A 25,204-nucleotide genomic window follows, 5' to 3' on the forward strand; every position below is an offset into this window, starting at 1 on the left:
GCCTGACACTGGGCTTTTTGACTAGGCCCATATGCAGAACGAGGCCCCAAAATGTCCTCATCTCAGCTGCACTGACCGGGGTCCAGCCACCGGGCCTAGCCAAAAACGAGCCCGGGTGTTGAGCGACGAACTGTTGGGCCTACAGGTTCGTCTGCTCCACCATCAGATTTACCAGTTCCTCACTGAAAAAAAGACTGAAAAAGTCGTATTCAGTGAAGCCCACTGTGTAAATCTGGATTCCTGATTCACCAACAAAATCAGGAATTGCGGGCTCAAAGTTCTCTGGGATACACCAGACAAGTCCACCTGCAGGGGGCTCAGGTGGACTGACCTGGTAGGCCGGAAAAATAGTACGAGCCCCAGAGCTGCTCGTACTAGGCTGGGCCACAGGGTCCCTAGCATGGGGGTCCCCTCGATCCGCCTGGCGGCGTCTCCGCCGCCTTGGGGGCTCATCATCACTGGGGCTCTCGGACTCGGAGGCAAGGAGGGCATATGCCACCTCGGCCGAGAACGTCGGTCGGGCCATAGGGGACTGTGTGTCTGCGTGTGTATGTGCGTGTGTGTAAATCTTTATTAGGTGTGCGTGTGTGTGGGGCACGGGTGTTCACGCACTTACCCTATAGCTATATAAAAAAAAAAAAGATCCCTAACTAATTTTTTTTTAAAAAAGTGTAAAAAAGATAAAAAAAAATACAAATGCGCTGTGGGGCGGGGTGGGCGATGCGCTAACAGTGGCCGGACGCAAAGAGTGCCGGCCACAGATAGCGCATGCAAATAAAAAAAAAAAAGAACTTTGTACCCCCAAAAAGTGTGTGTGTGTGGGGGGGGGGGGGGCAAGCTGCAGCACCCCTGGGGGGGGGGGGTCTAGGGTCACACAGCTAACTGCTGTGGACCCCATACACCCGATCAGAGGGCCCACAGACCTACCTAATCTAACCCTAAACTTGCCCTAACTACCCCTGCCTACACCTCCCACTACCTGCCTGTCCCTGCCTCCTAAGGTGCCTAATGGCACCAAAAACTCACAGGTTGGTGGCAGCGCGATCTCCTGCTGCTCTCCCCGCTCCACGGACCGGAATGAGGGAGGAGAGCAGCGGCGGAGATTCAAACTTGCCGCGCTCCGCCCACATGCTGCATCGGGACCAATCGTGACGTGATCGCCACCTCACAGGATCGCAGGACGGTGATTGGTGGTGTATAATCACACCACCGATCACCGTACTTTCCGGGTTATCAGATCATCAAAGACCTGAATAACCCGGAAACGCAGAAAACCGCAGGTCTGAATTGACCTGCGGTTTTCTGCGATCGCCGACATCGGTACCGGTACGCCCTGTGTCCTTAAGTACCAGGACATAAGGGCGTACTGGTACGCCCTGTGTCCTGAAGAGGTTAAAAGGGTTCTCTGGGAATTAAGAAAATAAAATTGAAAATACTTTTTTCATAAATATCTTTCTTTAGTTATAATGGCTCACTTTGTCTAGGGAGCAGTCATCAGGAAAAATAACATGGCCACTGTCCTATTAGTAGGACATACTAGGACATATTGAAAATACTTTAGTTATAATGGCTCACTTTGTCTAGGGAGCAGTCATCAGGAAAAATAACATGGCCACTGTCCTATTAGTAGGACATAGTAGGACATACTGAAAATACTTTTTTCCTAAATATCTTTCTATAGTTATAATGGCTCACTTTGTCTAGGGAGCAGTCATCAGGAAAAATAACATGGCCACTGTCCTATTAGTACATACAAAACCTGTCCTAATCACATAGCAGGACAAGTTACTTCACAACACTGAGGTAAAGAGCTGCCTCATCCTCCTCTCTGCTCTGCTTGTCAAGGATTATGATCCTGATTACAGTTTAATATGATTTTCAGCTGAATCTGTAGGATTGCAGTTCATGAGGAGATATGAAGTACAGAGAGGAGGATGGTGGTGTGGCTAATGAGTAGCAGCACTTGTATGCAGTCTCCATTACCACAGTCTGTCCTGTTTGTCCTTTCTGTACTTTATGTCTCCTCTTGAACTTCATTCCTACAGAGATGCAGCTGATGATCTTATCATCTGTATTCAGGATCATAATCCCTGGCAAGCAGAGATGAGGATGAGGCAGTTCTTTAGCTCACTTCTGAAGTAACTTATCCTCCTGTGTGATTAGGACAGGTTCTGTGTGTACTATAGGACAGTGGCCATTTTATTTCTTCTGCTGATTGCTCCCCAGACAAAACGAGACATTATATCTAATTAAAAGTATTTGGGAATATAATTATAATAAAGTAATATTTAAGTATTTTCACTTTCCTAATTCCCGGAGAACCCCTTTAAAGAGTTGGTTCACCCCTGGGGACATTTTCTACAGATACCCCCAGCGTGGGTCAGACCCTTAGTGGTAATCATATTTACCCGATCCCTATTTCAGCTCCATCACTGCCCTGCTTGCTCTGCAGGTCCCAGGTCTCCCCCAGTCAACATCTGGTTTGATGTGGTTCACTGGCAGTAGAGGGAGTGTATAAGGAGAGCATTGGGAGATATAATTGGGTAGATTTTATGGTTTTATGAAGGAAAGCTTAGTTAGCAGTTGAGGAAGGGACTGGTCACTGTAAGTTGTGTGTTGTTACATAGTTCATACAGTTTGCTGGCAACTAAGTTCAGCAAATGCAAACATAGCGCCTGAACAACCAGTACAGTCTTACCTGGACTGTGACCTTTCTCTGGTGCATACCATATTCCCTGACCCCATAGACTGTGCAGGCAGATTGGAACACTATCCAGAACTGGCCCAGTTTGCTCTCTCTAATTCCCCTGCTGCCACTTCCATTACCCCCACTGCCACTACCATTACCCCCATAATTGCGCTACTGCTAGTAAACAGCCACAAATATCTAATGGCTTGTCTGTTTCATGCTTTGCTGCTACTGTTGGCACTATTATTGCTGGCACTGTTACCCCTACACACATCACCCTTTCCATATCCACACTGTACTGCTTCTGGTGCCAAATAAAATAATTTTTCCAAGCTTGTTCAGCTTCAGAACAAGACACTGTTTCTCATCACAATTATCACTTGTGTGTGTATAAATAAATATAGGCCTTCTTCCCTCTGTAATGAAGAATTTTTGAACGTTTGTGCAGAACAAGCCACTGTTTCTTCTGACATGTGTGTATAAACATGGTCCCAACAAGCAACAGTTTTTTTCCATAACACCGTGTGTGTCCAAACACTATCTGCACCCAATAAGGGACAATTTTTGGAAACATAACATGTGCAACAGGCTGTTTAACACAGTCAATCATGCATTGACCCATAGCTATATGTATCAGTGTCACTGTGACATTATTCGCTATTGATTTCATTGCAGTCATTCAACAGCATAAAAGGGGGGGGGGGATAGATAAAGAGATAGAGAAAGATAAAGAGCAAAAATTTGTAAAGGAAAAAAAATAGAACAACGAGATATATAAAAAAAAAAGCTGAGTCCTTGAAGACCTCACAGTGTCATATACAAATTTTCAGGCTAATTAGAGCATGTTTGATTTGTGTAAAATCAATACAGCCATTTTTGTAAAAATTCAAATTTTTGTACAAATTTGACAAATCTGACTCAAAGTGAATTTTAAGACGTTTGCTCATCTCTTCTGTGTATCAGCAATGTTGGTTATTGTTTGTACAGTATCTATAAATATATACACTCAGCCAGGGGCGTAGCTATAGGGTAAGCAGAGGAAGCGGCTGCTTTGGGGCTCTAACCCAGAAGGGGCCAATCCAGGAGGAGGAGAAGGACTAAAATATTTTGTCAGGGCCCCCTCAACAGTCTTACACATTGAAATTATATACAGTGACAGTATAGACAGTGTAGGAAACGGATGGAACAGTGACCCGGCCTGGTCTGAGAGAGCGATCTTTACTAGTCACAGGAATGGGGGTGGCATAAAAGCAAGGGGTTGCGAAAAAATTACCCCATTCAAAAATTTGCTATGGGGCCCAGTAATTTCTAGCTACGCCACTGCACTCAGCATTACGTATTACATACAGTGTGATTAAAGAGGTTATGCCATGATTGTTTTAGAAAATTGCAAATCAGTACTATGCCTGTACCTCACATGTGTCCAGAGCTTCCTCCCGTTCAATGCTCTATTAGATACTCTACAGGCTGGCAGCTCGGGGGACGTGTCCTTTGTTCAGCAGCTCTCTCCATGTAACTCTCACTGCTTGTAACAGTAAATGCGGATGAAGCCTTATAGTTTAAAGCGAATGTCCAACTTGGGATGTTTTTTGCAAATCCTGGCCTTAACCCTTGGGCAGACCTGCGAAGAGAAGCCGAAGCATACTAACAGTACCTTCTTCCCGGCCCTGGCTCCATGCTCCTTCTCTCCCGGCCTGTGGCTGCTCCACAGCACTCCCAAAATGTAAACTTCCATTTTTGTGCCGCTTCAGCCAATCGCTGGCTGCAGCAGTGACCTGCCCCTCTTGCGTCATGTCAAATGGTCAAGTGACACAAGGGAAGCAGGTGCACATGACACTTATAGAAGTCTATGGGTCTATACTATACCTTGATATGCATGCTATTTCATATATGGACGCATACAGGATTATTTCTGATGGATTCTGTATTAATGTGTCATAGTCCATTAGATGTATTATTAGGCTGGGTTCAGACTGCATTTTACCCTCTGCTGTTCTTTCCATTGGGGTCATTGAGGTATATGTTGGAACACCTGGTATTCATCCATGTACCAAACAGAATAAAGTAGTCTACCATGTTATTCTGTCTGTCAGGAAAGATCTATATGGTATCAGTAGAATTGTAGTAACGTTCTGTTCACATAAGGACTTCAGAGGCTAGCGGTATAAGTCAAAAAGGTATACATATGTAGTAACATAGTAACTTAGTTTGTAAGACTGACAAAAGACATCCATCCATCCAGTTCAGCTTGTTATCCTGTACAGTTCCTGAAAAGTTGATCCAGAGGAAGGCAAAAAACCCTCATGAGGTAGAATCAAATTTTTCCTCATTTTAGGGGAAAAAGTCCTTCCATTCCATTATAGAAGCGCTCATTAGTACCGGAGGACTGGGAAGCGGTAAAGGCTCTGTATTCACCGCTTCCTGGTCCTCGGCTGTGCAGTGGCTGCGCAGAGTGCCCTCACAGCACACCCAATGGAGGAGGAGGAAGAAGAGCGATGGAGCAGAGGAGCGGCATTTGGAGCAGGAGAAGTACGTTTTTTTTGTTTGTTTATTAAACATGAGGCAATATGGGGCTGCTGGGGGATAATCTGAGGCAATATGGGGCTGCTGGGGGATAATCTGAGGCAATATGGGGCTGCTGGGGGATAATCTGAGGCAATATGGGGCTGCTGGGGGATAATCTGAGGCAATATGGGGCTGCTGGGGATAATCTGAGGCAATATGGGGCTGCTGGGGGATGATCTGAGGCAATATGGGGCTGCTGGGGGATGATCTGAGGCAATATGGGGCTGCTGGGGGATGATCTGAGGCAATATGGGGCTGCTGGGGGATAATCTGAGGCAATATGGGGCTGCTGGGGGATAATCTGAGGCAATATGGGGCTGCTGGGGATAATCTGAGGCAATATGGGGCTGCTGGGGGATAATCTGAGGCAATATGGGGCTGCTGGGGGCTGATCTGAGGCAATATGGGGCTGCTGGGGGATGATCTGAGGCAATATGGGGCTGCTGGGGGATAATCTGAGGCAATATGGGGCTGCTGGGGATAATCTGAGGCAATATGGGGCTGCTGGGGGCTGATCTGAGGCAATATGGGGCTGCTGGGGGCTGATCTGAGGCAATATGGGGCTGCTGGGGGACGATCTGAGGCAATATGGGGCTGCTGGGGGATAATCTGAGGCAATATGGGGCTGCTGGGGGCTGATCTGAGGCAATATGGGGCTGCTGGGGATGATCTGAGGCAATATGGGGCTGCTGGGGGATAATCTGAGGCAATATGGGGCTGCTGGGGGCTGATCTGAGGAAATATGGGGCTGCTGGGGGATGATCTGAGGCAATATGGGGCTGCTGGGGGATAATCTGAGGCAATATGGGGCTGCTGGGGGATGATCTGAGGCAATATGGGGCTGCTGGGGAATGATCTGAGGCAATATGGGGCTGCTGGGGGATAATCTGAGGCAATATGGGGCTGCTGGAGGATAATCTGAGGCAATATGGGGCTGCTGGGGGAGGATCTGAGGCAATATGGGGCTGCTGGGGGATGATCTGAGGCAATATGGGGCTGCTGGGGGATGATCTGAGGCAATATGGGGCTGCTGGGGGATAATCTGAGGCAATATGGGGCTGCTGGGGGATAATCTGAGGCAATATGGGGCTGCTGTGGAGGATCTGAGGCAATATGGGGCTGCTGGGGGATGATCTGAGGCAATATGGGGCTGCTAGGGGATAATCTGAGGCAATATGGGGCTGCTAGGGGATAATCTGAGGCAATATGGGGCTGCTGGGGGAGGATCTGAGGCAATATGGGGCTGCTGGGGGATGATCTGAGGCAATATGGGGCTGCTAGGGGATGATCTGAGGCAATATGGGGCTGCTAGGGGATGATCTGAGGCAATATGGGGCTGCTGGGGGAGGATCTGAGGCAATATGGGGCTGCTGGGGGATAATCTGAGGCAATATGGGGCTGCTGGGGGATGATCTGAGGCAATATGGGGCTGCTAGGGGATGATCTGAGGCAATATGGGGCTGCTGGGGGATGATCTGAGGCAATATGGGGCTGCTAGGGGATAATCTGAGGCAATATGGGGCTGCTGGGGGAGGATCTGAGGCAATATGGGGCTGCTGGGGGTACGTGGCTTTTAAGTTTTACAAGTCAATGACTGACTTAATAGCTGCAAAGAAAATTAACCAAAAGAGAAAGTAGATATAAGAATATACAGTATTAAAAAATATGTTATTGTTATTAATTTGCATACATTTGCATAAACCTGTCTATGCCCTCCATATTGTACACAAACATATCTCAATATTTGCATTATATAGAGCGTTATCTTGCTTTAAACTTCAGCGTGCAGTGACAGTCTTAGCTGAACTGCTGCCAGACTCTTTCAGCTTACAGATGCTTTAGGAGGAGATGGGGATTCTCAACTCACAAACAATATATCAAGAAGAGATTAAACAAGAATGGAGAGGCCGTCCCATTACAACCAGAGAAATCTACAATGGAGATGCCTACTGTAATTACATACGCAGTCATCTGCCTGAGCCTGGCACTCCTGGGTATACAGCCCTCATTATGTGCAATTTGTGGATTGTCAGAACCCAAGACTCTGGAGAAGAAACATGTAAAGGGCCAATCTCCTTGTCTATAAACATTTTTACTTATAAAGCACATGACTGACACTGCTAGATAATGGCTTCCTCTAGCAGCCAAAATATATTGTCTAGCAGGACTGTGTAGAGGATGCAAAATGGTATTTGCTAGAAAGAAAGACTCTTCTGGGTACAAAAAGTGACGCTTTGAAGCAGCTGCCTGGACTTGAGTGGAATTGTAGTCAGTATTTAGCCGATCACTTGACCTGAGATAGGTTTTGATGGGAAAAGTGCAGTTGTACTTGACCCTGGACCACAGCTTACTTCCATGCCTGTGTGTTAGAAGTAGTTGATCAATACGTACACCGTTTTCTTTTTGTTTCTTTTTGAAAAAGAGAACCTATAAAATCCATAATGCACCATATACAATGATTATAATATAGCAAAGAACCTGCTGACAAGCCCTCATTAATAAGCTAAGAATATATCTTTGTAGTTCATTATTACCTATTCTAGAGGATTGTTTTTGGACATGAAGCTGGTTTGAAGGTAAGTAATTGACAGCCCCTGCTGGTTTGTGTGTAGGGAGTCACTGGCCGCAGCACAAGCTGCAGTTCTCTAATTGATCTGACCATTCGTTCCTAGCGTCTAGTGAGCTAAGTGTTGGATTTTTGCCTTTTGTTTGTTACTGAGGAGCCGGTGCAGTGAATTGGAGTGGTAGTGGCCTTGATGAAGTAGTGTGTCTCAGTGCAGTGGAAATGTAGTATTGAAGAAGGAGACCAGAATTAAACACAACAAAGTCATTTTTTTTTACTATGTGCAACATACACAGGCTCGGACTGGCCCACAGGGGTACAGGGGAATCCCCCAGTGGGCCCCTGAGCAAGGTGGGCCCCTAGTCTCCCACTCCCTGCACAAGTGGCACATAACACAGTAGATTTACTGCTCTACATACATTTATTCAATGCAGAGCACCTCAACCAGCCTATGTTCATATAAAAAAACTTGTTAAAATATTTATCATATTTGAATGTATCTGTACGGTGGGCCCCCAAATAAATTTTACTGGTGGGCCTTAGGTATTCCAGTCCGACACTGAACATACAACTTGAAATACATACAGTAGCAGCAGACTTTTAAGTACAGTTCTTCTCTGGCACCAGTAAGGATTATAGAAACAGGTTGGGTGGTGGCAATTCAGCCAGTACTTAGATGGTACTGGCCTGATAACATTTTGGATGATGGGTGTCTTTGCTGTAATCGTACACCTTTCAGCAGTGTTTTAATGGTGGTTGTAACAGTTCACTCTGCTGTCCAGCGTCCTAAGATTCACTTGAGGCTGAAGAATAAATGATCTCCCTGGAGAATAGAACAGGAACAGGAGCTCTGCAATGTGCTTCCTCTCCCTTCTGTCTCCTGGCAGAAAGCAGGTCTGGGCCACTCCAACCAACAGGGGAGGAACAGGGTGGTTAGCCCTCTTCCTTGCCAACCATAGCATCCATTCCTTGCCGGTAACCATGTTCAGAAGCAAACAATAAAATACAGAATACTATAATACAATAGCCATATACAAAATTGTAGTACCCCCAGGTCTGAGTTAATACAACAGACTCTTCCAATTTAACTACATAACTAGATCTTATAATGTATGAAGTAGAGTGTGGAGCTACTCATTAATTCCACATTAAATATACTCAACTGTTCAGTTTAGACCTATCTGATAAGGCTGTGTGGAATCGGGTGGCAACACTTTATAATTGGGCATTTTTTCCATTCAGAACTCTAGGAAAGTTGGACTTGTGAGAGCTGTAATGGTAACTGCACTGGTTGTCAACAGGGTTCTTCATTACATGGCGGAGTGTACTTTTTTTTTTACTTTCAAAAGTAAAGTTATTTGAACAGATTATATGTAATGCTATGAAAAACGATTGCTCATTTTTAGATGTCCAGCAATGGTGACTAATCTCTAAAAAAAATTACCTTAAAAGGAATCTTAGAGAACAAATAAAATCATTTTTGATCTAGAACTTCATTTACTGTCCCATAATTTCATATGTAATGTAAGTTGTTGGATCTAAGCCTTATTATACAGTGAACCCTATCATGAGAGGTGTACATAAAAGCATCATCCACAATGAGAGAGAAAGGTATGCAATATAATTTTGCATAGGAGTGGATTGCCGTGTTTATTAGTGTAATGGCTTGGTAATAACTTATCTAGGAATTTACAAAAATTCTCAGAGGAACTTCACAAAACTGAAGGCCTCCTTAGTCCAACTAAAGCCAGTGTTCCATTACTAGTATTAATCACGAATATTCAAATTGCGATTTTTATTGCAAATATAGAGAATTTGCGAATATTTAGAATATAGTGATATATATTCGTAATTTTGAATATTCGATATTTTTTTTTAATCAGTGCACATGATCCCTCCCTGCTTCTAGCTTGTGGGCCAATGAGAAGGCTGCAATATCTTTGACTTTAGGAGTAGTGTTGATTGCGAATTTTCGTAATGCAAATTTTCGTAATGCAAATTTTTCAATTGCCGATTTCCGCAATATAATGACTGGAGATAACGAATTCTCGAATTCGCGAATATATGGCGAATATTCACCAAATATTCGCGAATATCACAAATTCGAATATTGCCCCTGCCGCTCATCACTACTAAAAACATGATTCCTCCCTGCTTCTTGCTTGTGGGCAATGAGTCATTGGCCACAAGCAACTTAAGCAGGGAGGAATCATGACTTTAGGCTCCTTCACACGTGCCGCAAATGGGTCCGCATCCGTTCCGCAATTTTTGCAGAACGGGTGCGGACCCATTCATTTTCTATGGGACGGAATGGATGCGGACAGCACACAGTGTGCTGTCAGCACTCCGCATTTGCGGAGCGCGGCCCCGATCTTCAGGTCCTCAGCTCTGCAAAAGATAGAACATGTCCTATTCTTGTCGTAGCTTGCGGACAAGCATAGCCATTTCTATAGGGGGTGCCGGGCGGGTGTGTTGCGGATCCGCAATTTGCGGGTCCGCAACACACCACGGACGTGTGAATGGAGCCCTTAGATGGGAAAAAATGCTGAATATTCTAAAAACTATTATATAGCACTATATCGAATATATTTAGCGAATATTCGAAAAAAACGAATATAGAGCCAATTTAGCTAATATAGTGCTATAATCTTCTTTGTCTAATAGTTGTAATATTTTTCTCATCTGAAGTTCAGATTGGAAAAAAAATTACAACTATAAAAAAAAAAAGATTATGAGCAATTTAGTGCATATTAGCTAAATTGCTCTATATTCAGATTTTTCCCACCGAATATTCTCTATATTGCTAATATATTCTTGTTTTAGAATATTACAAATATTCGAAAAAAACTAATATATTAATTTTTTAAAATATTCGTAATATTCTAAAACAAGAATATATAGCAATATAGCGAATATTCTAAAAAAAACTAATATAGAGCAATTTAGCTAATATGTGCTATAAAGCGTCTTTGTCTAATAGTTGTAATTTTTTTCTCATCTGAAGATCAGATTGGAAAAAAATTACAACTATAAAAAAAAAGATTATAGCACTATATTAGCTAAATTGCTCTACATTAGTTTTTTTTTCGAATATTCGCTATATTGCTATATATTCTATATATTGCTATATATTCTTGTCTTGTTTTAAAATATTACGAGTATTCTAAAAAACGAATATATAGCACTGTATCGAATATATTAGTTTTTTAGAATATTCGTCTTTTTTTTCCATCTAAAGTCATGATTCTTCCCTGCTTAAGTTACTTAAGCAGGGAGGAATCATGACTTCAGATGGAAAAAAAAGACGAATATTCTAAAAAACAAATATATAGCACTAAATTCTATAGTGCTATATATTTGTTTTTGACCCACACCTGTATTGATCGCATAATATTCGCACATTACCTTGCCGATTTTTCAAGTAAAAAATTTGTAGAATATAACGAATATTCGAATTTGCGAATATTTGACGAATATTCTACAAAATTTTTGCGAAATATCGCAAATCCGAATATGGCCTCTGCCGCTCATCACTATTCATTACTACTAGTGTTGAGCGAATCAAAGTGAAACTAATTGACTTAGATCCGAGTTTCAGGAAAAATTTGATTTGCAATGAATCCGAATTTCCTCATGCTTCGTGGTAACGAATCATTTATTTCCTAACATGGCGGCTATACACATAAAAAAATTGTAAGTAAGAAGCTCAGGAATGTGATATGACCCTTAATGCTAATCAATGCCAGCCAGCCAATCAGCAGATAGCCATCCCCTGTGATGTCACTGTCCTATAAAAGACTTATCCCGAGCGGTCATCACCATTTCACTGTTAACTGATCATAGGGAAAGACATGGCAAGTGATAGGGACAGTGTTTTAGCAAGTTTTTAATTGTAGAATATTGGATAGGGACAGTGCAGGAACAGTGTAAGGAAATTGTAGGGAGAGTTGTTAGACACTGTAGGAAGAGCATAGGGAGACTGCAGGGACAGTGCAGGCTTAGTGTAATCGCCCTGTACATCTTGTTCACCTGCTTCCCCATTCCTTCTTAATTTGTTCTGTTATATGTAGAATTACTTTACATCAGACTCATTGTCAGCAGGCGGTCTAATATACAGGTGTGTTTATCTAGTTTATCTGCTGCGCCATTTATAATTAATCTGTTCTGTTACACATAGACTTACTGTTTATCAGAGTGATTGTCAACAGACAGTCTAATATATAGTTTGGTTTATTTAGTTTATCTTCTGCGTCATTCATAGTTAATCTGTTCTGATATAGATAGAATTACTGTGCGTCAACAGGCAGTCTAATATATAGGCGCGTTTATCTAGTTCAACTTGCTGTGCAATTAATACTTAATTTGTTCTCTTATAGATAGACACATTGATTAATAGATAAGCAATTCTATTAAGCCCTGATTCACAAAGTGGGGTGATACGTCTGTCTCATTCTACTGTTTGTGGCATGTCGACATTGATATTTAACCGCTTTTGTTACCCAGTTACTGTCATTTAGTATTACAAACGGTCTTACTTAACACCCTGTGGTCAGTGCAAGTAAATTGATTCTTTGCACAGCAGAATTGCCCACAAGTTGATCATAGTTTTTTTGTCTGAAAAATTATCGTTTTAGTGAAAACATTAGTCTTTTAGAGAATAAATTAGCTTTTTACTGCTCCAGTATTACAATCCCCGATCCCTATGACAAATGATGTTAAGCGGGTAACCGGCACCTGTTGGCAAAAAGAAGACACACTACGATCCCAGTGCAGTGCATGTGCAGTCCCAGACATGTAAAGGCATTACAAAACTGTTAGTGCTGAACGCCACTTGGACCTCCAAGAGGTTGGACGAGGAACACCTTAGGTCAAATAACTCCTTGAATTAGTCTTAAAACCAGATGAGCTGAACTTGCTGGATGGATCAAACCCGGCATCTAGATTATTGCCATATGTCATTATCGGTTATCAGAATGAACCACACATATCACTCCCCAAACTCTACCCAAATTCATTGTAGCTAATACGTTCTTATTGCCAAAAAAATTCGTCTGCATGTTTATTGTAATCGTTTATGGTCTGAACTACAACATTATTACCAGGCAAATCGCTCCACTAACTGGACCCAAATTCATCATTCTTAACTACCACATTCTGTAATGGAAAATTGTATTCTACATCACTCTGACAGTCACAACTAATTTTAAACAAATTCTACATCACTGTGCAGTGCAATGAAATTTCAGCCAGTCCAGGATCCCTCCATACTTAATGGTATTTTGCTTTTTAACTTGTATTAGGGTTAAAACCAGATCGGTGAAACTTGCTGGATAGATCAAATATGGCAGCAAAATTATTGCCATAAGGGAGGAGTGTCGTTGGTTATCGGAATGCACCAGACAAATTGCTTCACTAATTCGACCCAAATTTATTGTAGCTAATACATACTTTTAGAGAAAAAATTTGTCTACGTTGTTATTGCAATTGTTTATGATCGTAACTACGGTGGTATTACCAGACAAATTGCTCCACCAACTGGACCCAAATTCATCATTCTTAACTACCAAGTTCTGTAATGGAAAATTTTATTCTGCATCACTCTGACAGCCATGACAAATTTTAAGCAAATTCTGCATCATTGTGCAGTGCAACAAAATTTTAGCCCATGTGGATCCCTCCATAAGGTCCGGAATCCCTCCATACTATGAACCTAATGGTATTTGGCTTTCAATATGTATTTGGGTTAAAACCAGATGGGCCAAACTTGCAGGATGGATCAAACATGGCAGCTGGATTATTGCCATATGGGAGGAGTGTCAGTTATTGGAATGAACCACACAAATCACTCCACCAACTCGACCTAAATTCATCGTAGCTAATACGTACTTTTAGTCAGTGTTTGGTCAGTGTTTTGCATCAGTGTCTGATCAGAATGTGTAAGCCAAAAGCAGAAGTGGGTCTAAAACACAGAGGAGATGCAAATAATTCCATTACATTTTATCTCTGTTTTGGACCCACTCCTGTTTTTAGCTTACAATTACTGATCAAAAAAGGATGCAAAACACTGACAAAATACTGACCATCTGAAAGAGGCTTTATAGATGCTCAAAATACAGGATTTTTATTTTTTTTATGTTTTTCTGATGGATCAGAAGAATGGAAACATAAGCAGTGATGTTAACACAGCCTCACTGCCACTTCTGTGGCTCCCCCTCCCCAATCTGTCATGGGGCCACTACGACAGCTGCCACCACCGTCCCCACTCTGTTATGGGGCCACTACTTAAATTTTGGGGCACTGCATTGTTAAGTCCATGGCGATAAATTAGACTAGTGTTGATCGCGAATATTCTAATCGCGAATTTTATCGCGAATATCTGCACTTCAAGAATTTGCGAAGATGTAGAATATAGTGCTATATTCATCAGTAGCCTCCCTTCTTGCTTGTGGGCCAATGAGAAGGCTGCAATATCTTTGTCAGAGCCTAGCAACATCCCTAGCAACCAATAGGAAAGTTTCCTACCCCTTTACTATATAAAAAACTCCCCAGCAGCCATTTTCTGTTTTTTTTTTGCAGTTCTGAGAGAGAGAGGATTGACATTGCTGTGCTCTGTGCTTTCATCTGGATCCTATTCCTTATCCAATTACATTAGATAGTTAGTTAGCTCATATATATACACTGCTCAAAAAAATGAAGGGAACACTTAAACAACACAATGTAACTCCAAGTCAATCACACTTCTGTGAAATCAAACTGTCCACTTAGGAAGCAACACTGAGTGACAATCAATTTCACATGCTGTTGTGCAAATGGGATAGACAACAGGTGGAAATTATAGGCAATTAGCAAGACACCCCCAATAAAGAAGTGGTTCTGCAGGTGGTGACCACAGACCACTTCTCAGTTCCTATGCTTCCTGGCTGATGTTTTGGTCACTTTTGAATGCTGGCGGTGCTTTCACTCTAGTGGTAGCATGAAACGGAGTCTACAACCCACACAAGTAGGTCAGGTAGTGCAGCTTATCCAGGATGGCACATCAATGCGAGCTGTGGCAAGAAGGTTTGCTGTGTCTGTCAGCGTAGTGTCCAGAGCATGGAGGCGCTACCAGGAGACAGGCCAGTACATCAGGAGACGTGGAGGAGGCCGTAGGAGGGCAACAACCCAGCAGCAGGACCGCTACCTCCGCCTTTGTGCAAGGAGGAACAGGAGGAGCACTGCCAGAGCCCTGCAAAATGACCTCCAGCAGGCCACAAATGTGCATGTGTCTGCTCAAACGGTCAGAAACAGACTCCATGAGGGTGATATGAGGGCCCGATGTCAACAGGTGGGGGTTGTGCTTACAGCCCAACACCGTGCAGGACGTTTGGCATTTGCCAGAGAACACCAAGATTGGCAAATTCGCCACTGGCGCCCTGTGCTCTTCACAGATGGAAGCAGGTTCACACTGAGCACATGTGACAGACGTGACAGAGTCTGGAGACGCCGTAGAGAATGTTCTGCTGCCTGCAACATCTTCCAGCATGACCGGTTTGGCATTGGGTCAGTAATGGTGTGGGGTGGCATTTCTTTGGAGGGCCGCACAGCCCTCCATGTGCTCGCCAAAGGTAGCCTGACTGTCATTAGGTACCGAGATGAGATCCTCAGACCCCTTGTGAGACCATATGCTGGTGCAGTTGGCCCTGGGTTCCTCCTAATGCAAGACAATGCTAGACCTCATGTGGCTGGAGTGTGTCAGCAGTTCCTGCAAGACAAGGCATTGATGCTATGGACTGGCCCGCCCGTTCCCCAGACCTGAATCCAATTGAGCATATCTGGGACATCATGTCTTGCTGTATCCACCAACGTCACGTTGCACCACAGACTGTCCAGGAGTTGGCAGATGCTTTAGTCCAGGTCTGGGAGGAGATCCCTCAGGAGACCGTCTGCCACCTCATCAGGAGCATGCACAGGTGTTGTAGGGAGGTCATACAGGCACGTGGAGGCCACACACACTACTGAGCCTCATTTTGACTTGTTTTAAGGACATTACATCAAAGTTGGATCAGCCTGTAGTGTGTTTTTCCACTTTAATTTTGAGTGTGACTCCAAATCCAGACCTCCATGGGTTGAAAAATTTGATTTTCATTTTTTAATTATTGTGTGATTTTGTTGTCAGCACATTCAACTATGTAAAGAACAAAGTATTTCAGAAGAATATTTAATTAACTCAGATCTAGGATGTGTTATTTTTGTGTTCCCTTTATTTTTTTGAGCAGTGTATAATACATATAGTTAGTGGGAGATAGTCAGTGTAGGTTAGATAGTGATATAGTGTAGCTGATAGGTTCCAGTGCATGGTGTTAGGTAGTATGATAGGAATTACTGTTTCTCTGCTGTCCATACATACATGCTACAGACATAGTGCTGTGATGTCACAACAATACTTGGTGCACCTATCTACTCAGACCTGATAAAATGTGAGGTTGCATTTATTGCGCATAAAAATATGTGCATCATTAGTGGCGATTTGCGCAATCACGAAAATAATGACTGGAGATCGCAAATTCTAGAATTCGCAAATTTATTGTGAATATTATGCGAAAAATTCGTGAAATATTGCGAAAATGAATATTGCCTATGCCGCTCATCACTAAATTAGACCTTACGCTTTTATTGACAAACAGTAATTCCACAGCTAACAGATAACAGAAGGGATTAGCTATCAATCTTAGTGTCCCCTGCACAGTGATGTAGACGGCGATAAATTACAACTGTCTGTAATACTGATTGCACAGTACCTACAGAACGGATAACCTATGAAGTTCTTGAAGAACTTTGGCGAATTGTCTGAGTCGAATTACAACAGGAAACATGGCAAGAAAAGAAGGTGATAGGAAGATTACTGCTTGCTGTATGTTTGCAAAAGCACCTGCTTCATTTCTAAACCACCATTAAGCAAATATATCATTCGACAGTCTTCAAACATGGTGCTGATAGTGTGCCAATGATCCCAGGTATAGAAAGATGGCGGCAGCTCTCCAGTGGTTCATTGGTTATTAATAAAGTTAAATCCAGCAGCAACATTTCAGCAGCGTTTTCAAGAACTGTGTTTTTACAGGTCAATTGGACCAAACCTCCCAGGAGGCACAAACCCACTTCTCATTCCCTGGGTCGCTGTCTACAGTACCTTGCTTTTTCTATAATGTGCTACTAATGATCTGGATAGTTTGCTTGTTCAGTAATTGCTCATGTACATAGCTGTGTTTTGGACCCATTATTGCTGTTCACTTTAGATACAGTATGTACATTAAAAAATGTGGCATACTCGATCAGACTTGTATGTGCCAGCAGTGGCTTACATCGAGAAGGGCCCCATAGCAAGAATCAAACCATGCCCCCCAGTCAGAAAAGAAGGGTTTCTGCCTAAACACCTTTTAATGGCCCTTGGGCCATTTTTTCCACTGCCTCATTTGCTAAAAGTTGTTCCTTTTAGAGGGTAGAGTCCTGACCAAGTTAGAAGAGGGGATGATCCCAACTGAGCCCCCTCTTGCCCTGGGCCTCATAGCAGTTGCATGGTCGGCCACTATGGTAGTTATGCTTCTGGTGCCAAGGTATTCTCCTGTAGAAAATATGGAGCCTGATAGAGGCTACATATGGAGCCTGATAGAGGCTGCAGACTTCGCATTGGGGCTGTACCATGTGCATGAGCCCTTAGGATGTGGGTTTGTCATTACTAAAGAACCCATGAATTCTACACAAATAGCATACCAGTCATCCATCCATAAGGTGAAGCTGAAGCTCAGCTACACAGTAATTGTGCTATGGAGCAAGACAATGATCAAACACATTTAACCATAAGTCTATATCTTAAAGAATAAAATAAGAAATTGGAAGTTTGGGACTGGCCTACTTATAATCATAACTTATCGAGATTTTGCAGAAGGGCCTGGAATAAGCAGTTCATACACAGAAATCTACCATTGTCTGAAGTAAAACAGAATGCGCTAAAATCTTATCCAGTGTTGTGAAAGATGGTATTAAATTATAGGAAGCTGCTGCTAAATCTGGCCCAGAAACCATCCAGTGTGAAAACTATGTAATAAAGACATCAGGAAGGGGCCATATAATTGTAAGAGAGCCGAGTGTGACATTTACATTTCTTGTATGCTTTCTGCAAATCAATGCAGTTGAGCTCTGAAGTTATAAGATTACATTGAGTATTACAGGTATGTTTCAGCTTTTCTTTTCAGTATGTCTCGGCCCTACCTATCCATCTACCATTCAACATACTGAAGTCGAAAACATTGCAAGAGAATTTGTGATTTACTTTTACGATTTATGACTTACTTTTTATATCAAAAAGCGAGTTCAATACCTTTATCACAGCAAAAATAATGGAAATATCTTTTTCATTCTTTACAGATACACCAAGCTGAAGCTTCAAGCCAATCAAGAAGGGAAAATTCCTGTTAAAAAGTAAGTTGTTTCTTCTTTTATGATGTATTTTTTCTATAAATCAGTACTATGCCTTAATAGGGCTGTCCACCCCTGGTGGCCTCTCAGGCAGACCCTGCAGCCCCCAATCATACTTACCTGATCCTTGCTGCTGGGTTCTGGCTGCACTGGTGACATGTCTCCCATGCATGTGGTTCTATCAGCTTATGCTCTCTGACTCTATGTAAATATTAACTAACCTCCTCAGTCCCCAAAGTAATATTTTCCTCACTTATATAGCACATTCTCATTGTGGCTAGGTCTTACTATGATGTCAGAGGCCGATCTTTCTCAAAAATCCTTTTGGCCTATGGTATGCGAATCGGACTCTGCCTGTACTAATATTTTTAAAGTCTGGTTTCAATTGTGTAGACTTACAGTATGCAAATGCAGAAAAAGTCAATCTTTTCTGAACACTGAATTTATTCTTTACTGATGTGAACATCACTGTAAGAAAAGAGCAGATACCAATTGTTTGTTTCCTCCTTAAAGGGGTTCTCCGAGAATTAAAAAAATAAAATGACTGAAAATACCTAAACATTACTTTATTATAAATATATTCCCAAATGCCTTTCATTAGTTATAATGGCTTGTTTTGTATAGAGAGCAATCATCAGAGTAAATAAAAAGGCCGCCGTCCTATTACTACACACAAAACCTGTCCAAATCACACACCAGGACAAGTTGCTTCACAACACTGAGCTAAAGAGCCGCCTCATCCTCCTCTCTGATTTACTTGTCAGGAATTATAATCCTGAATACAGTTTAATATGATCTTCTGAATCTCTGTATGAATGGAGTACATGAGGAGACATTAAAGGGGTTTTCTCATCTCAGACAATGGGGGCATATCGCTAGGATATGCCCCCATTGTCTTATAGGTGCGGGTCCCACCGCTGGGACCAGCACCTATATAGAGAATGGAACCCCCGAAAGTGAAGGCAGGCGCACTGCGCAGCCGCCCTCCATTCATTTCTATGGGGCCGCCGAAAATAGCCGAGCACTGGCTCGGCTATTGCCGTCTGCCCCATAGAAATGAATGGGAGCATGGGCCGCGCATGCGCTTCTATGGGAGAGGCAGGGATTAGCAATTGGTGGTTGACGAACCCTGGGAAATCTGGGGTCCTCCAGCCACAGCGCTCCCCGCTCCGTTCTCGATATAGCGGTGGGACCCTCACCTATCAGACAATGGCGGTATATCCTAGCGATATGCCCCCATTGTCTAAGATGGGAATACCCCTTTAAGTACAGAGAGGAGGGTGAGAATGTGGCTGATGAGCAGCAGCTCTTGTCTGCAGCCTCCATTACCAAAGTCTGCCCGGTCCATCCTCTCTGTACTTCATGTATCTTCATGAACTCCATTCTTATAGAGATTTAGCTAAAGATCTTATCATCTGTAGTCAGTATCATAATCCCTGACAAGCAGAGCAGAGAGTAGGATGAGGCAGCTCTTTATCTCAGTTTTGTGAAGTAACTTGTCCTTCTGTGCGATTAGGACAGGTTTTGTGTGTACTAATAGGATGGTGGCCATTTTATTTCTCCTAATGATTGATGCCTAGACAAAACGGGACAGTCTAAGAAATGAAAGGCAGGTGGGAATATATTTATAATAAAGTAATATTAAGTATTTTAATTTTCTTAATTCCCGGAGAACCCCTTTAAAGTCATACCATAGTGATATTTATACATTAGGTATCTACAGTAGGTACGAATGAAGCATTCAGGAATTTAAAAGAAAAAAAAAATCTCATTGCCCAATGGCTTGAAGATCTAGTCAGAGAGACAACATAGTGCTTTTTGACCCTTAAACTGCCAAACACATTTTGGTGAAACCTGGACTATAGCTCAGGTGACATGGACACTGAGAAATCTGCGCTAAGCTTTTACATTTCTTTAACTGTTTAATAGGGAGGACTTATTGTTCGGACACGGTAAAAGCATTTAAAGGTTTATATCAGTCTTTACTGATTAAGCTGTCTTTTTATCTACGCCTGCAAAATTAATTCACGGTTTTTAATTTTACTGTAATGTGATTACTGCAAGTTAATCTAAACATCTGCAGAGCTGATAAAATACAGAAAAACTTGTCAAGTAATGGTATAAATAGAAAGTCAGAGACAGGATAAGGAAAAAAGAGAGGGTTAGTCACTGGGCCTTCAAAACGATGGTCCAGGGTTAACTGCGCAGGGCGCCAAAGGTAGGACAGAATGAGTATCTTTTAATTTCCGTGTACGGTAAAAGTGGTGGGGCAGATAAGGGCAGGCAGCCAAATGGTCTCAACCCACCTAAAGGACTCTCGGTGGGTGATTTGAAGATTGGGAGTGGGGTAGCGTGGAGACGCTAAAAAAGGACCACGGGAGCGGCGCCAAAATCCCTAATATCTAAATTTGTGGGGGTATATAACCCATAAAAGATAGCACTTATTATGTCGCTAATTGAGATGAAAGTATTATGTCGCTGATTAAGATAAAAACATATGGTTAGGACAATTATAAATTGACAAGTATAAAATTGAAATATAAAATCAAAATTTAAGTGACTCACTTCACCCAGGAGGGTAATGTGGGATAAAGCTCAAGACACCCACACTACACCTCCTGCGCCTGGATCGCCAGTAGAGTCTTAGAAATGGACAGAGACCACTCTCGAGTCCTTGTTCTTTCTTTTATTCTTTTTATTCCAAGAGCCAGGGTTGGGGGAAGGAGCAGCTCAACGCGTTTCGGGGCCTCTTAAAGGGTCCCCTTCATCAGGAGCATAGACATAAATAGAAAGAACAGTAGATGATGACCTCTCCTATTGGAAAGTGCAAGCTGGAGCAAACAGAATTAATCAGGGTAAATGCTTGATACAAAATGGTTCTCATTAAGGCTTCATTCATATTTGCATTGTTGTTTCTGTTGTTCTGCTTGGAAGAGCCAAATCCATTACTAGATGGACACGGACGGCACCCGATTGACCCAGTTGGTTGTAATGGGGTCCATTGGGTTTCCATCATGGGACCTGACATTTTACTAGACAAAATAGAGCAGCATGCTGCAGTAATCTGTCTGGCAGTTTTAGCAGAACACATAATAGCATGGAGACAATAACTCATTTATTTAAATTCTACCGCTTGGAAACTATGTGCCATCAAGTTGAAGAGGACCTCTCCTGACATGTCTGTTTTACTAACTGCTTGCATCGCTATGTAATAATGATTCTGGACGGAGCATCTTTTTATATAACCCTTTGTTGTTTCATTCATCAGTTATTGCTGCTAGAAGTTTATTAATGAATCAGCATGCATGTTACCTCTGAGGGTGGGGGTGGGGGTGTCAGACTGTGCATGCATATTCATGAATAAACTTCTAGTAGCAATAACTGGTGAATGGAACAACATTGTTTTATGTGAAAATAAGTTCCATGTTATGGGCAGTGAGTGTGGACCCACTGTGCCAACCAACCAGTTTGACTCAAGGCTAGTCCCAAGTGCACCGTTTTGACTGTCCCCTTAAAACCCTTATTTCAGGAATCTGGCCTTCACTACAGGAGCTACCAGGCTGTGACTTCCTGGTATTGTCCCGGTACGATTAACTGCAGACCCACCGGGGTCAAAAACACAGTTGCCAAGCACTGAGAAGTCAAACACATCTAGTCAGGTAACAGGCAGAGGTATGGTTAGGTGGCTCAGTTTCAGTTCAGTGAACAGGTACAGGTCAGCTCATGTGGCAGAGAGTCAGGATGCAGGAAATAGGTGGTTGGTAGACAGACAGACAAATGGATAATAGCTCCTTTTCAGGTCTTGCAAGAAAGTCAAACCAAAAGAAATCTATTGAAACATAGAATGTGTCGGCAGATAAGAACCATTTGGCCCATCTAGTCTGCCCAATATACTGAATACTATGGATAGCCCCCGGCCCTATCTTATATGAAGGATGGCCTTATGCCTATCCCATGCATGCTTAAACCCCTTCACTGTATTTGCAGCTACCACTTCTGCAGGAAGGCTATTCCATGCATCCACTACTCTCTCAGTAAAGTAATACTTCCTTATATTACTTTTAAACCTATTGCTCAGACAACGGGTGGGACAAACAGCCCAATATATAGAGGAGGGGTGATGAGCTCATTAGTCAAACAGCTGAACACAGAGCAAAAAGAGAAACTAAGCCTTGCAGTGCTGCAGAGAGAGGCTCACTGAATAGACATTGCACAAAAAGAGACCTAGCAGTGAGGCTGCAGCATGGGACAGAGGAGTCTGGTGGCCAGCCCCAGGCAGAAGCTAGGTATGTGCCTGCCCCGGATATCGGGATGGCGTTGGTAACAAAATGTCCAATATCGGTATTGCATTGCGAATTTAATTATTTAGTAAAAAAGATATCTGGTGACAGGTCCTGTTTAAGAGCCCCGCAATAACAAATCTATGGATGTTACATGGATGGACCATGTTGCAGAGAGACAACTAGAATTTGACCTAAAACCATTCAATGTTGAGAAGATTCACTAACAAAGCGCAGACCCATCAGTTTTACAGAAAAAACTGGGTTCCTGTATCTCCTGTTTGCTGCAGAGAGGTGACCAGACATGCATAAGGCTGTCATGTGCCACAAGGTTGGGTTTTGGTCACTGCACTGCTTGGGGACCTATCACCGCTGAGGCCAGTCATTGACTGCAGTAGTGCACATGATCGTGTCTGTACCCCAGCTGGAAGTAAACAGACGGGGGATCGGAAGATTGCAAAATGGTGACAGGACGCAGGACTATATTGTCAAGGAGTGGGTGAATATGATTTTTTTCAGAAGAAGCATATTTTTTTTATTAAGCTACTTATTCAAATGCAGACACATTTTTACTGGTAGAGCACCACTTAAACTGCTTTAAAATTGAAATATATTTTAAATAAAAACATCAAAAATAGAACTAACTGCTTGAACAGTCCAAAGAGCTCCAAAATTAAAATAATTAATTATGTAGATCTATTTTTTTATATCATTTGGGAATTTACCAGCAAAGGATATGCTTAACAGGCAAAGAACAAAGATGAAAGGAAAAGTGAAAATTGTCTCAGGCAAATCAGATCATGGCAAGCTTCGGATTTTTAGTAGGTCAAATGAAATTATAATGATAATGTAGGAATATCGACCGAGAGACTATCAGAGAGAGAAAGAGAGAGAGAGAGCTCTCATTTTAGGGTATTATTCAGATCACACTCTGCTAATGTATCCTAGAAATGCATTGTTGATTCTGTTCTAGTTTAAAACCTACAAAACTGTGGAATCGTATTAGGGCGGGATAAAACTAATTCATTTTCAGATGGATTTTCGTTCAAATGAAGCAATACATAAAGACTTCATTACTTTTCCTTTTCCTTTATTCTTTCTAGCATATACCGTATATTCTCCGCAGACAGAAAACGAGTGGAAACTGCATTAGAGTCTTGCAATCTTCCATCTGGCAGAGTAAGTATCCGAGCGGCAGGCGCCGGACGCGATATATGTGTTCATTGGTGAGAAGGAAGTTAGTAGAAGAATAAAGCGAAATGTAAAGATAAAACATTCTTAATGATTTCTGCTTTGATAATTGCATGAATGTTCCCGGTGTTAATGCAGCCCCTTACTTATGAATGTGTAAACAATATAACGTATTACCGGGCTCCCATCGCTACTATGAGGTTCTGTCTGGGAATGGAAATTGCTAGAACAGTAAAGTCTTCAGATTCAGCTGTGCCAATAATAGCTTTCAAGTGAGTTTGTCTGCATAAGATGATATAAACCATATAATGAGATAATTCCCAAAATCATTGTTACTATGCCTGATAGTGTATGTTTAAAGGGAAACTGAACCAAACGTCTGCCTTATCTACATTTGCAAACTTCTTTTCCTTGTTTTCAGCCACTTCAGGCAGGAGAAAAACTGACAGTATACCCCACCCCATCTAATATATCTCCTGTAGTTAGAAATTCCAGAAACATTTAAAGAACACCTGTCAGCAGCCTCAAACCTATTAAACCAGGAGCCCTTCTGTCCTGTCAAGTAAAATAATACCTGCCTTGTAAAGATTGGCTGTGGCTTTCCTGAGAAAGAACACTTTTATTCTTTATGGAAATGAGGACTTAAGTGCACCAAGGGGTGGGCCTAACCCCTTGGTGCACCCCAGTTCCTTAGCTTTCCAGTGTTGACCATGCCCCTCAGCACATTGAAACCCTAATTTGCATAAAGTATAAAAGTATTTTGTCTTAAGAAGGCTACAACCGACTTTCACAAGAAAGGTATCATTTTAATCAGAAGGATCAGCCCCACCAGGGTGTATGCCTGGTTTAATAGAGTGGATCTAGTTAAATAAAGCATTTGGAAATGATAAAAAAGCAAGGGTTTTCTTTGTATGACATGAACAATTAAATTGCAAGAAGAGCCAAAAAAACGACATAATGAAGGAAAGGACAGCAATAGGTCTAAAGTGTAGATACAAATAGGTGGCACTGAAAGGATGGGTGGAGAATATTTTGCATATTTTTACCCAGGGAGCATTAACGCTTAACCTAGAGATTATTGAAAAAATAAATGCTGTTACCCGCTGGTTTCCTGCTAAAGGGTTAAAGTGGTTATCCAGGAAAGGATAAAGATGACCTATCCTCAAATACTGTAGGCCACAATAGCAAGGGAGTGAGTCCTGGCACCCTCGCCGATCAGCTGTTACATGGAGCTGTGACACTCTCCAAAGCTCCGGTGAGTGCAGTCCGCTCCCAGCAGCTCTCCAAGCACAGCATCGTACATTGTACAGCTATGTGCTTGGTATTGCAGCTCAGCCCCATTCACTTCAATGGGGCTAAACTGCCACTAGGCCATGTGATCAATGTACGGTGATGTCACATGGCCCAAGAAGAGGCCCAGATGATTGACGGGAGTTGACAGTGTCAGATCCTAAGGATAGCTCA

General features: G+C 42.4%; 1 protein-coding gene across 2 annotated transcripts in view; it reads left to right on the forward strand.

Moving 5' to 3' along the window:
• PLCB1 (phospholipase C beta 1) overlaps positions 1 to 25,204 on the forward strand; it is an 895,755-nt gene that overhangs the window by 511,834 nt on the left and 358,717 nt on the right. For both annotated transcript variants that reach the window (XM_040429862.1, XM_040429863.1), the window contains exons 6-7: positions 18,219 to 18,272; positions 23,653 to 23,728. In XM_040429862.1, the coding sequence (XP_040285796.1) occupies positions 18,219 to 18,272; positions 23,653 to 23,728 (130 nt within the window). The remainder of the gene's footprint in view (positions 1 to 18,218; positions 18,273 to 23,652; positions 23,729 to 25,204) is intronic.

This window comes from Bufo bufo, chromosome 4 (genome assembly GCF_905171765.1).
Source record: "Bufo bufo chromosome 4, aBufBuf1.1, whole genome shotgun sequence".
Classification (NCBI taxonomy): Eukaryota; Metazoa; Chordata; class Amphibia; order Anura; family Bufonidae; genus Bufo; species Bufo bufo.